The sequence below is a fragment of the Pocillopora verrucosa genome, chromosome 4 (genome assembly GCF_036669915.1).
Source record: "Pocillopora verrucosa isolate sample1 chromosome 4, ASM3666991v2, whole genome shotgun sequence".
In the NCBI taxonomy this organism is placed as follows: Eukaryota; Metazoa; Cnidaria; class Anthozoa; order Scleractinia; family Pocilloporidae; genus Pocillopora; species Pocillopora verrucosa.
The window spans coordinates 1,087,943-1,103,063 of NC_089315.1; the positions used below are offsets into that span (position 1 = coordinate 1,087,943).

Genomic DNA, 15,121 nt, shown 5'->3' on the forward strand with positions numbered 1-15,121 from the left:
ACGTCTTACAGGGCAGACTTGATAGACCCATTAACGCTTTCCCAATAGCATGCGCAGATGAAAACAAGTCGTGAGGCCTAAAAATTGGAATAGGTGGGATTCATTTAAAGTAGTTTAAAAAGTTTTGAATATAATGATTACAGCAAACAATCACAGCGAACGAAACAAACACAAAGAGACGATGAGATCTCGGAGTATCTGATGGGTAGAATTCCTCAACTGAACAATCACACATGGGTTTGTTATACAATGCCGCTGATCAAGTTACAACGCACACGGAACATGGAGATCACTATGAAACAGTTAGTAAAATTGTTAAATATCATGTAGTTCTAATCACCTTTTCAACTTAGCGAGCTCATTTTCTAGTTTTACTTTGTCTTTACTGATCGTGGATGAAATCTTTTTATACTCGACTTCTTTCTGTTTCTTCAATTCTTCGTATTCTTTAATCTTGCTCATACTCTGGTGAATTTTGTTTCTCAACAGACCAAACTCCTCCCGATGGCTTTTAAGAGCTTCCATCGATTCATTTCTTGCGTTGTTAACTTCTACAAGTTTTTCCTCGGCTTCCTGTTAAAACAAAACGCATACGAATCTTTCTAGAGCGTTACTTCATTCCGGCAACTCTCCCCTTACATGTATGTCTTCAAGAGAAACTTCTCCTAAACAGTTATTGCAAATAAAGTTTGTCTTAACACAATAAACCAATTCTTATCCGACCACAGTAACAGAATTAAGGCGGGTTTGATTTCAATAGTCGTCGACTATACCTTAGAATACCATATGAATGCTTTCTACGTTACCAGTATTTGTGAAAAAGTAAAAAAGTTTAAGAGAAAATCTTATAATTAATTCTTTTGAAATGTACTTTAGTATCTTTTAAACATTAAATGGAGTTAGCAACTTTTTTATCACGAATGCACAAACCCAAGCTCTGACCTGAACATTAAGATCCTGGATTCTTCTCTCTTCTTCTTTTCTCTGTGAAAGCCTCTCAGCTTCAAGTTTTCCTTTCTTGATGTTTTCTTCAATTTCTTTTAGTTCTGTCCTGAGTTTGTTTATCTTACTGTTCAGCTCATGAAATTGTATCATTTGAGTTTGAAGTTCATTCCTTGTTCTGGCAAGCTGCGTTGTTTTTTCTTCCAAAGCTTTTTCACCCTCCTTTAACGCTCTGACGTACTTATCTGACTGATGTCTCTCTTCTGTTTCTGTTTGCGCTATCAGCTTCTGTAGTTCCTCCATCCTGTAGAGGGATCAAACATAAATTCACATACAAAAGATGATTAATTCCTTACTTTTGTAGTATTCACATTTGTTCCATTATTCAGAAGAATATCAAAATTCAGTAACGAAATTTTAAGCTACTCAAACATCTTAGTTGTCTGTTAGAGCAATTTTTAATAGACAGTCGATAGTAATGTGAGACTGCTTTGTTTTTTTAATTACTTCGCTCACACTACTCTTTCAACCAATCAGATACTAAAACCAATCACGACTTAGTCTTTCGCTTTTTCCCGCGCCTTAGGCAGTTTGGTCGGTTTTACTTTGAGTCATCATTGGCTCTTAAAAGTATTTTCCTTTCATCCGATTGCATAGCCGTTGTGTTCACTTTAGTTCTAGCTCTACGAAACTCAATCGAAAAGCGCTCAAATTTGTAACTCCAAATGAAAATCAAGTTACGTAAGGGCCCAAAAAAGGCACGCGCTGGTTGTGAAATGAGCCATGCGCTCAACATTGCTGGTGTTTCATCAAGCGATTTGTTTTATCGACAGGTTAAGATCAAACCTGAGTGAAAGTTGAGTTCTTGTTTCCACGTCTTTCAACACACTCTCTTTCTTTTCAAGATCTTCCATTTTACTTGCTAGTTCCTTGTTCAGTTTATCGATATTGTGTCGAACGATAGCGCACGAGTTCTCAGTTTCCTTTAACTCTCGTTCTTTGGCTTCGATAGCCTTCGAAAAGAAGATGAAACATTAGTAATCAACTTTAAGATGGTATACACATAACATCATTAACTGGACAGTACCGTTCAGCAACTCATAGAAATTTATATAACAGTGTTAAAATGACCGCGTTACGGTGAGGTATTACAACTCTAAAAGACCGTTAAGAATGAAATCTTTATACATCGTCCACTTTGGTATGGTGATTACAGAAATAAAACCTTCTATTAAAACGAATTTATCTTGAATGCATATACGTAGAATAATGTATATCATTGATAAAGTTGAACGAAATATTCGTGGCTGTATCTCACTTTGTTTATTTGTTTTTGTTGTTCATTCAGAGCCTTTTCTTTAATCTCCAAGTTAATCAGCTGATTTCCTGCGCGGATTAACTCGACCGAGGTCTCCGCTGCGCGTTGCTCAATAATACCAGCATCCTCTTCTGCCCGCCTCAGGCGTCCCTCGGCCATCTTACGCTAACGGAGAAATGAAGACGGTCGGCTGGCGAACTTTGCAAAGACAATAAAAAAGGCAAACAAACAACGACGGCAAAAGCAATACAAAACAACTGACACACTTTTTGCACAACGTCGTCCAGTTCGCGCCTTCGCTCCATCAGTACAGCGTCCATCTGTTGTAGTTCTGTTTTCCTTTTCTGCAGCAGACCTTCAAATCGAGCCAGGTCACTCAGCCGCTTTTCCCAGGATGCCTCTTGGGTGTTATCATCCATTTGATTAACGGACGACAACTGAACAGGCTCCATTTCAACGCCAGAGCTGAATTACGAATATTTGACAAATCAGGTTGATAAGAATAACATGGAAAGTTGGGAACGTCACAAGTTTATATTCCACCTATGAAAAGCAGATTTCATGACAAGGTTCGTTCTTGATTGCACGACAGACAATCGAACCTACATGTTAGAGATTAATCAGGAGAAACTTTTAGGCAACGTGCTATTGAACTCTCTACTCTGGACCCCTACGCCAAAACGCATCTCCAATCCTGGCGTTACCTTGAGGACAATGTAATAATTTCGTGTTTCTGAACCAGAGACACAGATGCTGGAGCTGCATAGACATGGTGTGTATTTCAGAGAGCTCCCATCAATCTTTTATTTCCAGCAACTTCGAAATTAATAGATCACTTGTGGATAGAAATAGGAGAGATGGCAAGACGAAAAAACGTCTTTCTCGAATAGATCACTTGTAAATAACACTTGCCTTTGCTGAAGATATTTTAGTGGGAAGTTTTCTTCATCTTCTTCGTCCACAGTTCTCATAATGTAAACTCTTCTAGTTCCTGCCTGGGAGAAGTGTTTAAGTCGGATGAAATAAATTATTAGGAACATGGAAAAACCGTCTTCATTCCTACTACAGCTACATTTAACTTTCGCATTTGAAGCTTATAATTGACATCAATCACTGGAAAGTTAAAGGAATCCAAATTAAATTTGCAAGAATATACTTTTTCGCATTTGAAGCTTACCATTGACATTTATCACGGGAAATGTAAAGGAACCCAAATCAAAGTGCAATAAACAATTTAATTCTGTCCATTCAGCGGTTTTAAGGTAAAGTTTATGAACCAATTGTCTATATGTCAGTGTATTTTTTGTTTTAAATAAACGAAAATGATAATACTATCGGACTTTGCAATATTTGCTTGAATATACTTTTTTAGTTGCGTTAAGGGAAAGCAAGTGTCCTCATTCAATTTAATTTTGGGAAGTGTTTTGTCATAAATAACGGCACTTTGGGTGCAACGTGGAAATCGCAGGCTATTTCTTAGTCACATTCGGTCATTGACAGTGGAAGGAGTTCATCATAGTTATGGTTGCATCTTACATTTGGGAAAGGTGTGATCTCTTTAAGAGGATAAAAAATGACGAAATACCCCACTCACAAAGATAGACACACGGAGACATGGTCGAGGGTCAGATATCCTCTTACTACCCTATGATTGCTGACCGGTTTGATTGTTAGGACACAAAACTTGTAATGTAAAAATCCTGACCTAATTTAGGAAAAAGGTTCCTTTTTGAGATATACCAGAGGGCCAGCCCTAGCTTAGAAGCTTGTTGTCAAAACCAAAATAAGGTCAGACACAACATTTTCATAAGAAAGGCAATTTATTTGGATATCCTAAAAAATTACATTTTCGACTGATATGTACAACAATATAAATATTACTGTGTTGCTTTCAACACAGGAGAACACGCAAGCAAAATTATTTGAATACAAACAAAATATAATTGTTCAAGCAACTAAGAAAAGGCTGGCTTTCTGATTTTGTTTCTTGCAATACACTGCATTTTCATCAACCCTGCAATAAAGCGTAAATAAACTGCTATCACGTGCAAACTGAAAAGTGAGAATCCATGCCAAAAAAAAAGAACATGATTCAATATGCCTCGAAGATTAACAAGGTCACGTGGAAAAAAGCTGCAAAAGAACAAATTGCATAAAAAAGACAGAACATCGAGTGGTCACGCCATGAAAAAAACTTTAGTGGAACGTTATTCAACTAATTTCTGTGTGTCATTGATGAATGTCAGAGCCAACCTTTTCTTGCATTAGAACTTTTTACAACTAGCATTTATAGCATAGGCTTTATTTGTTTCGCCTTTTTTGTCTGAACATAAAATTTTGGGTCGTTGGAATCTACTTTCACACTCGCAAAAGACTTGAAAGCGTCCAAAAATTATATTAAACAAGTATAAATAACGCTAAAGGTTGTGCTTGTGTTAATAACCGCAAACACGATACCTCCTGTTGAGTTGTTTGATGCTTTCTTTGAGTTTCAACAAACGGCAGCAAGTTTAAATAAACATTCCGAAAACTAAACTGCCGCCTTGGCTCCCGGCCGCCAATGAACATTCTAAAAATCCCTTTTCAAACATATCGTGTTTGCTTTTGTATAATTAAGAAATGTGTTACTGTCACCCAAAGTAAACAGAGGTAGTTTTGAAATTTTACCAGTTTGAATATCGACGAGCTGTTGATATCATTGGGCAAATTTTAAAAACTCTCTTTTTCATTGTGAGCAGGACATTAAAAGAAATTTATAAAACAAAAATTTTCAACAAAAAAATTAAATCTGTTAAATCGGCTGGACGTACTTCTTAACAGATAACTGTCCTTAAAATTAGTTTACGTTAGATGACGAAGATAAACGAGATCTGTGATCAACAACAGTCAAAAGATGATCCTGGAGTCTCTAAAATGAGAAACACAGACGTCCACAATGATAAACAGTTAGTGTATTTTTAACATAACTCAATTAAGAACTCAACTATTTTACCGTAATCAAGAAAATTAAGGCTGCCATGGCCTTTACGATACACATTTTTTTTATTCTATAAATGCAAAGCTTTGGAAAATATCAAGGGCAGATCATGTAAAAAATTAAGATACAAACAACGAACAAATCGTAATAATGGTCTGTGTCATGGTATTAAGTTCAAGTAGCAAAATTATCATTAATTCTTGTCAGCGGTTACATAATACAAAGAGAAATTGAACCCTAAATTTAAAAGAATCGAATTTAAAACACGTAACAACACAGGAATTTTCATTGAACACTTCCCGCCTAAAATTTATCCTAAATAAAACAGAAAGATAAAAGACTGCGAAAATTGTCCTCTTAAAGAGTGGCAAAAATTGAGCGACTAATTTCGAGGATAATTGAAGAAAATATTCCACTTATATTGTAAATTATGACAAAAATCAACTTACCGCTAGGTTCGCATCTAATGAATGTCGTTGTGATTGTCTAGCAGTCGCTCGTCGTTTTAAGGAATCTTCCACCTTTCAACAAGAAAACAAATGTGTTTTTAGAGTTGGATGTAATGACCAAAACTGACGATTTTAGCACCTTTCTGGATTTCTGCGAGTGAGTCAAACTTGAATCATCTGTGGAAGCCTGCAAATGGCGGTTACGGGTTCTCGTGTTGAAGAGTCGTTTCGAATTTTTTAACGTAGTAAAACAATGAACAGGGAGGTCGTTTGTTAAATGTAGAACTAAAGGCTTCGTTTAAAGCAGCATAAACAAAGCAAGGATTTACACGCGATTCATATTAAACACACATTTTTCATCCTATGGGACAAATTGCCGCGTTATTCAATTGCAGTTCAATAAAACAATGAAACCATCAACCCACCTCGTGTTCCAATTCTTTCAAATCCATTCGAAGCGAGTCCCGTTGATCCTGAATTGAAAAAGAAATAATTTATACTGTAATTACTCTCTCCTTAATTATACAAAAGTAAGCCCTAAACAAATACAGTTCCCCAGCGAAAATACCTTTCTTTTTCTCACTGGAAATCGGACGTTCAATTGATTGTCTGAGCCATAAGCTGCCTTTGACATTCTATTGAAACAACTTTTACGGTTGAAATACCTTCATCTATAAAGCCGCTAACGTTTGAAATATTGAAATCTAACGAAAGGTTTCACTGAAAGTCACGACATTTTTCCAAAGGCGAACGATTTGGACTCTACAGCACTAAATCGCTAATAAATGGTGGAAGCAGTTCACGGACTCACTACCGAAACATATGAAGTGACAGTTACTGCTAAAAAAAAAGGTAATTTGAGTTGATTTACACTGCATATAATTAATCATTCTGTTCCAATCATAGCACGTAGGTTAAATCAATATTTGTTCTAAATGCCATTCTCTCGAAGCTATCACTGAAAGCTAGGGGCCTTTGTCACTTAAATGATGAAAACGCATGGGCCGTTAAATCTTCTGTAGGGAATGGGTAATTAAGAATAGAGATGATTTTAATTGTTTTCGGTACTTGATTCTTACACTTTAAACGGTTCTTGAGGTTCTAGAACATGAAAAAAACAATTGGCCACAAGAAATAATAATAGGAAGGATAATTACAGCTCTTCTTTGGCACAAGGCTGAAGTATGAAGGTGAGATTTCGTCTTTTCTTTGTTACAAGGTGGGAACAGAATACTGAATCGTCTCCACAAAATGACTGTTGTCCACATATTTTATGCCAGAACAAAGACGTTAAATTCGTAGATTGTCTCTACAAAGGATGCTAGCAAACGAGAAATTGATGAGGGATATTTGTAGAGGAAATTTAAGGTAGAAAAATTCCATCCCTCAACAGGGAGGAATCAATACTTAATACAAAACGTAATACACGCCGTATATGGAAGCTCAAAAAGAGACGAAAAATTTGAGAAAAACGAGCTTAATTCAAACTACTATACCTGAAGTTTCTGCGCCTGCTGCGACGAAGTCAAAAGACCTTCCAATCTCCCACATTCGTACTCCTACAGGGAAAATGAAAGAGCGATCAAAACCATGACAAACTAATAAAAAGCAAGTTCTGTATACAACTGAAGCAAAAAAAACATATATAAAAGTTGTAATTTTAAGTCCTTCAATCGAACGCAACTAGTAACTCACTGTAAGTATAGATTTCCGTACAATAACAATCCCTTTTTTTTAAATTTGATCACAAGGATTCTCGTGCTTCAAAAGCCGAAAACATCACGTAAGCAAAACGCACCGAAAAATACAACTTGTACAAGCTTCCATTTCCTCTTAATAAAGGGATTCTAACTCAAAGGGGCAATGTCAATGTTTCCACATCTTCATCAATTTAGCGAGAATTTTGAAAGTCTTCCTTTGCAATTTGTGTTCATCTTCTTCCTTCATGTCCGTTCTTACCTTTTTCATTTCCTCTCTCGCTTTTTTTCGTTTTTTTTCTAAATCTAACCGAACGAATAATTTCACGAAAACAATGATGTGAGTTCTAAAAAAACATACAGAAACGTGCTACACATTGACGCTGGCTACACATTGACGCTGGCTACACATTTAACGAAACTTCTGCTAAGAAAATGGCGACCAGTAAAATGTAAAAAAAAAAGAAATATACGTGCAAAGGAGAAGATAGCAGGTTGTGTTTGTGTTTGTGTTTGTGTTTGTGTTTAAGTACGTGAAAACAGACTTATGTTAGTAGAGTAGGTGCAATAGTGAACAACTCACCAGGCCTTCGTGATTTGGAAAATTGCAAAATAATACTTCATCTTGTGGTTTTTTGGTTTTCCTTTTCTTTTTCTTCCTCGCGTCACCATTTCCCCCAGTGACGTCATTGTAATGATGATGGTGGACAGGTGATGTGACAGGGTCTGCTACTCTGCTAGCTGTTACCACCTCAGGGGAGAGGTGTGAGGAAGTTGTCACTGTCAATGGTTTTACCCTACCTGCTGAATAATGTAGATATGCATATTAAAGCAGTGGAAATTACAACATTGATTGTATTACTAAAACAGCTAGATACAATGTGAACAATTGCTTAATTACACGAAAAAAAATACTGCCAAACTAAAGGAAGCTACAATAAACTGTACTCAACAGGTTCATTAGAATTATTTTATAGTAATAGAAAACCCCAATAAAAAAACAGACAAGATGTCAGGCCAGACAAAGAAGCTTTTTCTATGTAATATTCCGACTGGGCACTTATAGAGCAGAATGCATTTGTACCTCGACCAGTTGACTGTGAAAAATAATGATGGTGATGAACTTGTCCGGGATAGGCCACATAGCTGTTTGTACCCAGGCCACTAGTGGTTGTAACCATGGGAGTCACGACGGGTGCTGATCGAGAGATAGTTACTACATTTGATGGTCCCTCAACAACAGCTGGGGCCACCCCGCTCACTGGTAAGTACGTCTGCGTTGTTGCTAACCCAGACGTGGTTATCAAGCCGGAAGTGGTAAATGGTGGATTCATGTGCCCAGGCGTGGTAACCAAGCCGGAAGTGGTGAAGGGTGGACTCGCCGGAAGTGGTATTGGTCGAGTGAGGCTCTGTACTTGTTGCTCTCTTTGTAACAAAGCTGCTCGCAGAGCCTCGACTTCGTTTGCTAAGGCGGAAAGGCTGAGGTCTGAAGTTATAGGAAGCAAACTGGTAAAATCAGTCGAGAAAAGTCTGAAGACTCAAATAAATAACGCAACACTGAGAAACAACACGAGCCTGGAAACGATTTAAAACCCCACGACTTGCGGTCACTTGCCAGTTCACAAATTTAAATGGCACTTATCATAAAATTCATTTGAAAGAAGGAAAGTGAATATTTTCTGAGAAAAACTAACCCGGATGAGGATAGTATTGCAGTTGGACTGGGGCACGTGACATCTCCAACAAATCGTCCTTCAGTCGTTCTAGTTCTTGGTTCTGTTCGGCCAAAGCTGATGCCAAGTTTTTAATCGCTGCTCGCTGAGCAGCTGTTAGCATGATAAAACAAATAAAACAGAGTTCAACATTTAGAAAGAATTTTCACCCCCTACACAAGGAAAAATTTACTCTGTTCGAAACTTTGTTCCACAGTTCCACAGTAAAAAGTGGAAAAAAGAGGCTTAAGAAACGACTTTCACATGTCTCTTCTACGTACAGAAGTCGAAGTTAAGGCAAGTAATCTGACTCAAGCGCGACAAAATGCGACTGAGTTGTATCGATTGGTTTTACATTATTTTAGCATCCTTTAAGTGTTCTCTCTAGAAAATAGATGAATCTACGAATGCTCACCTATGTCGGCTGAATTTTGCGTCCCACGTTTCAGTTCCTCTTGAAGCTGCCTGTCTTTCGAATCGAGCATAGATTGAAGTGAAGCAACCTACAAAAACCAACAAGAAATCTTCTCGTTGTTCTTTAAATGCTGTGTTCTAAACAAAGATTGCGACAAAACTAACGACGAAGGAAGACCAAATCGCTTATAAGAGACATATCAGTAAAATATAATCAATATTTCCACCATGTTTTTTATCAATATTCATTTTTTTGAAACGTTTTTTTTTTAAATTTGTGAAAAATTGCACGAAAAAATAAAACCAACAGTTTCATCGCTTCTAAAAACAAAGTCATCTCAGACGCAACTGGTGTCAAACGAGACGATTTGTGTCTTTGCGGCCATTAAGCTGTCTTCGAAATTGCGAGACAAAGCAAACTTATTAATCATCAGCGTAACTTACATTAACATCGCCACACGACAAATAAACGTTGCATGAAAATTTCTCTGAGTAACATCAGCAATTTCTTGACTTTAATGATTTGAATATAAGTACAAACAAGTTGATTGGCGGGCAAACCTGTTGTTGTGCATCAGCCAGCTGTTTATCAGCCGCTGCTTGTATCGCAGCTCTCATTCGCTCCGCTTTAACAGCTTCAAGTTCCTTGTCTAACTTATCCTGAAGAAAAAATGACCAGAAAAATACAGATAGGCATGTTTGTTTCGTTATATGTACATCGAGGGGCCAAAAAATAAAAAATTGCTGATAACAATTTATTACAGAGATAAGGCAGAGAAATAAATCAGAGCAAAACAAATCTAGTGAGGGGAAAAGGAGAGAATTAAAACTACGAATAACAAACTTTGACTGAGCGCCATAACAATCTGTCTGCGCAGCCGTGTTGCACAATGGATGTGCATTCTGACGAGTCCCAAATTGCGAACTGGTCGTCAATGTCACAGTTGGTAGACTGTTGCCAACTAGAATTTTAACGCTAATCACCGGCTGTATCTCCATGTAAACCAGCGCTCGTTCTTGAGCCGGAGTGCGTTTTTAACGAAGAACCATCTTTCAGACTTTGTGTTTTTTTCACGGGCAGGTGTCTAATAGTTCTAAGAATTAGCGACCAAATTGTTCTATCTGGTAATTGGAGCAAAAGCTTAATTTCGAGCCTTTACCAGTTGATATAAATATTTCGTCAAAATTTGACAAATGCAGAATTTTTGACGTAAAAAATAATGATTTTTGTTTCAATCGTTTGTTACCTTTAATGCCTTTGTTTCGGCATCTTTCAGAGTGTTTCTCAGACCCTCAATCTGGTTCTCCAAGTCCCAAAGCCTGGCTTGTTGTTCCTGACTTTGGTCATTGGATCTCTAGAAACAAACAACGAAAAAACAAACAACAGTTGGGGATCACGCCAGAAAAGGGCATTTAGGCAGACTTATAACTTAAGGGATTTTATACCAGTGATGGTTGGTGCTGTTATAGCCATGGATCATATGATAAGTATGATGATTATAATTTATCGTGTTTACATTTGACCACGGGGAAAAGGAGCCGCAGTTTGCCGTCACTTACAGGCCATCATCGGGTCATAATTTAATTCAGTGTTGATCGATAAAATTCTCAATATAGGACAGTATAAATGATCTCTCGTATTTTTATCATCATAATACAGCAAGCCTGCGAGTTAAACTAAACATAGCTACATCGTATTGGGGTGCCCTGTATTAGTCAGCCAAATACCTTCAGCTTAGCTTCAGTTTCTCCCAGCAGACTCTGTAGCCCTGCTTCTTTACTTTCAGCTCTTCTAAGCTATAAAACCAAAGCACAAACACATTAACTACTTTAAACATTATAGAGGATACTTAAATCAATACTAAATTTCAAGACGAAATAAAAATGCAAGGATAAGACTCAGTATTTTCGGCATCCTACACGTGTTATATCGCTTTCAGAAATCGAAACGCCATTATAATTTAGCCGACTAAGTACAGTCTTATTTGTGCTTTGCAATGAACACATGCACAAAATTCTTGTTTTGCATTGTTTCCACCACACTCTTGACTTCTACTGAAATACACTCTAAAGCGACGTTTCACGAGGGAACATGTAAGATTTTGCAAATGTTCATCAGCATTCAAGATCGGAAGCTTCGGTATTCTAAAGTACAGTATTTGTTGTTGCTCAATTTTTATTTCCAGAATCAAAGTGATTTATGTTCAAGTTCGCGAGAACTCAAATTCCTTCACAGTAATCAACTCCATTACTTACCTCTAGTCTGGCATTCACATGCGCAATTAATAAAGGCTGGTAATAAAATACAGAGGTTTTTTTCGATTTTATTTATGTTATTCATGGTCAAGGTTCCAAGAACACAAATTCTATCTTTAAAAAGCTGCTTTCATATCTGAAATTAGCGACATAGGTGGTAACAAGCATCTGCCTATATCAAGCGCTCTCTTTATTATGCGTTATCTGTGAGGTCGACAAAAGTCGCCTCATAAGCGACTTTCTCTGTAAACTAGATCGCCAACCTCTTCTCTTCTTGCCCCGACGAGCAGAATAGTCCCAGCTTGGATTTCTACAAAGTTATAGTGGTACGGTCATCAAATTAAACAATAAATTTCACTTGAAGACTTCATTACCTGTTCGTCAGCTCGAGCCCGATCGTCTTCTAGCTGATGTCGCAAATCAGCCATCTTTTTTTCCAGATGGTGAATCTTTCTTTCTCCAGCATCTCTTATTTCGTCCAACTGCCGGCAAAAATGATGGTACTATAGTTTCTCCGTGTAGTTTGCGAGATGAAATGAATCGATCCCCTGATAAGAACGTACCCTTACCCTGCTCTTTTGAGTCTAATTGTCAACAATTAAATATTATTTTCTGTTTCCTCATCATCCATAACTTTCATAACGAACTTAAAAAATTGATGGCTTGATTTTTCTTTGGAATTAATTCCATAGAAGTATTACCTCACGTCCAGCCTTGTGCTTCAGATTTTTAAGTCGTTCCTTTAAATCGTCAATTTCGTCCTCCAAACCGCCGATCTTTGCAGCCGCTTTCTTTTTTTCTGCTTGCAGCTGTAGTATAAACGAAAAGAATAAAAATATGAGAATTAATGCCATGATATCATGCTAATGTATGAATCACTCATGGTCGTGGTTCCCTTAACAAAATTTTGAAGTCAAGGATTACAGCTCTTTGCATTCAAGTGTCGTCACAACAGAACCAAATCATCGACAACGATCAATCAGAACAAAGGTAAACGAAACAGTTCAGCCTTATTGGTCGCGTTACTCGGGTTTTCTTGACCAAACCTACCCAAATAGAAGAATTTAGAAAAAAATTAAAACGCCAACCTTTTCATCCGCTTGAGCTCGCAGTGAATTCAACCGACTCCGGGCTCTTTCGAGTTCGTTCTCAAGAGCTTTCACTTTAGCTTCTAAAGCTTGTTTTTGCCGCTCGCATCTCTCATTCTGTGGAGAAATAGCGTATTACTTAATTTTATCAAAAACCTCGCATAAGTGGAGGTAAATTATCGCTTACTTTTATTTAGTGTAAAACCGAAACAAAACAACAAACAGCAAAAATAATGACAAACAGTTTGGCTATTAATTAAAAGTCTCCTCTGTGTATGCGTGCCTCTGAATAATATAGTTTACAATTGATGAAAGTTACTACTCTTTAACTTCTAAATGATCACATACTTGCAATTCACAGAATTATGCATAAGCAGTCACGTGAACACTCACCGTTGCCTCAGCTTGTGCCCGGGCCTCCCTTAGTTTGTTCATCATTTCTGCCAGTCTGTCCTCTAGCTCCATTCTACCTTGTTCAGCTTCTGCGATGGCTCCTTTCAGCTAAAGGTATAAAATCCACAGCAAATTTTTACACATTCCTAAACGTATCCTTTCATTTCCGTAAAACGACTTACAGGAGACTAAAGGTACTCTGATAACCTCTGAATCAGACAAGCATCATACCCGCTCATTTTCTGCTTTCACTTTGTTAAATTTGTCCTGTAGATGTTCCATGTCGTCTTCCATGTCTGCTATCTTGGCTTGAAGTGGAGCTCTGGCGCTGGCCAACTGAAGATAAGATTCACGTGTTAAGATATCACTTAGAAGAAGAGTTGACCACAATGCAATCAAAAGAACTAAAGGGTTATCGAAAAAATGTTGGCGTGAATTAAAAATGGCTTTAAACAGAGGAAGATCCCTCATAAACTCATGCACCAAGAGAAAATAGAAGATTACATGATCCTGCAAGCCATGTCTAGCTTTGTCAAGCTGATCCTTTAACTGAGCTATTTGTTTCTCCAGTCCAGACATCTCTTTAGCATGTTTTGCTTTCTCTCTTTCAATCTGTACAAGAAAAGAACCTGGATAAGCATTACAGAACATTTTACCCTTTCTCAACTTGATAATAAATACAAAAATGTTCTTAATTAAATCAGGTTTGAGTAGCTTTAAATGTTGGTCGCACGAAGAATTGTTCCGCACCGAAAAAAAGATAGATGTAACCAAATCAGTTGCAAACTCTTAAAAATAAGAGAAAATCAACCTGGAGAATTAAAGGCCTGATTCAAAAGTAAACCTCCTCGTCAAGTTCTTTGTAGACTCCAGCATCGGATCTCAGGGAATAATTTTACACGAAAAACGCGAATGTCTCAGTTCGATCTTTTTTTTACTGTAACAATTCAGTAAATTCTGGCCAAAGGCATGCTAATCACATTTTCCAATCATAATCCTGTCTTAGGAATATTGAAACAAACCTCATCCTCCATTCTCTCTTGTCTTGCAAGGTTGTCTTTCAGTTTCTTTAGTTCGTCTGACATTCTTCTTAACTTGTTGTCTCTATCTTCTTTGTCTCCTGCAAGCTGAGAAATCAAAACAAATGTTTTGTTCCTCATTTCATCCATAGGAGTGCGTAACATGAGAGACCCAACATAGTCTAAATCCAATTTTGACTACGAACAGTCCGTGTATTTTAAAAATTGGTGACGACATGACAAGCGATACTGCTGGTACAAACTGAACGAACAACGCACTCTATTGGGCTACGTTCAAACAACTGTGGCCATTCTCCATCACTTGTTTGTGGTCATGTACTTCTCGTCATTGTAAAAACGAACTGCAAACTGTTGAGAATCACTCAACAGTAAGCGCACATATTCATGTTTACCTGTGAAGCTTTGTCCCTTGCTTGCTTCAGAGCTCTTTCGGCATCTTGTAGTCTAGCCTGTAAACCTTCAACCTCTCCATCAGGCTACCGAAAGAAACAATTCAATCATGATCTGGACAAATCAGAGTCACCGTCACAGTTAGTAAATCTTTAAAATTGCAGCCCGACTTTTAAAAGAACTCCGTTTGCAATTGTTAATCTCCTTTATCTATGACAATCATTGTTCCTTTTGGCTTTAGTGTTTGTCTTTCCCTACAAAGTTTCCTCCCACTTAACGGAAAAATTCTAACAGGAAGTGACTTCCGTCTCTACAAAAGGTTATACAGACGCGCACGCCCGTGCATCTTGTGGATTTCTCATTGGGTTTCCAACGTGATATGCGGGAGATACGCACGAATTTATCTAATATACCCCATCTGATCCCTTTATTTTAGGATAATGCT

General features: G+C 37.5%; 1 protein-coding gene across 2 annotated transcripts in view; it reads right to left on the reverse strand.

The window, feature by feature from the left end:
* Positions 1–15,121, reverse strand: part of LOC131797242 (centriolin) — a 36,175-nt gene that overhangs the window by 11,471 nt on the left and 9,583 nt on the right. The window contains exons 16-39 of one of the 2 annotated variants that reach the window (XM_059114858.2): positions 14,679–14,762; positions 14,269–14,373; positions 13,751–13,858; positions 13,478–13,582; positions 13,247–13,354; positions 12,854–12,970; positions 12,467–12,574; positions 12,140–12,247; positions 11,238–11,306; positions 10,757–10,864; positions 10,071–10,169; positions 9,511–9,598; positions 9,078–9,209; positions 8,468–8,869; positions 7,967–8,184; positions 7,183–7,245; positions 6,112–6,159; positions 5,687–5,758; positions 3,173–3,255; positions 2,527–2,725; positions 2,261–2,425; positions 1,789–1,955; positions 943–1,246; positions 341–573 (exon numbers count right to left, since the gene is read on the reverse strand). In XM_059114858.2, coding sequence (XP_058970841.2) covers positions 341–573; positions 943–1,246; positions 1,789–1,955; positions 2,261–2,425; positions 2,527–2,725; positions 3,173–3,255; positions 5,687–5,758; positions 6,112–6,159; positions 7,183–7,245; positions 7,967–8,184; positions 8,468–8,869; positions 9,078–9,209; positions 9,511–9,598; positions 10,071–10,169; positions 10,757–10,864; positions 11,238–11,306; positions 12,140–12,247; positions 12,467–12,574; positions 12,854–12,970; positions 13,247–13,354; positions 13,478–13,582; positions 13,751–13,858; positions 14,269–14,373; positions 14,679–14,762 — 3,293 coding nt within the window. Of the gene's footprint in view, positions 1–340; positions 574–942; positions 1,247–1,788; positions 1,956–2,260; positions 2,426–2,526; positions 2,726–3,172; positions 3,256–5,686; positions 5,759–6,111; positions 6,160–7,182; positions 7,246–7,966; positions 8,188–8,467; positions 8,870–9,077; positions 9,210–9,510; positions 9,599–10,070; positions 10,170–10,756; positions 10,865–11,237; positions 11,307–12,139; positions 12,248–12,466; positions 12,575–12,853; positions 12,971–13,246; positions 13,355–13,477; positions 13,583–13,750; positions 13,859–14,268; positions 14,374–14,678; positions 14,763–15,121 lie in introns of both variants that reach the window. The other variant, XM_066164900.1, reaches the window with a different exon arrangement.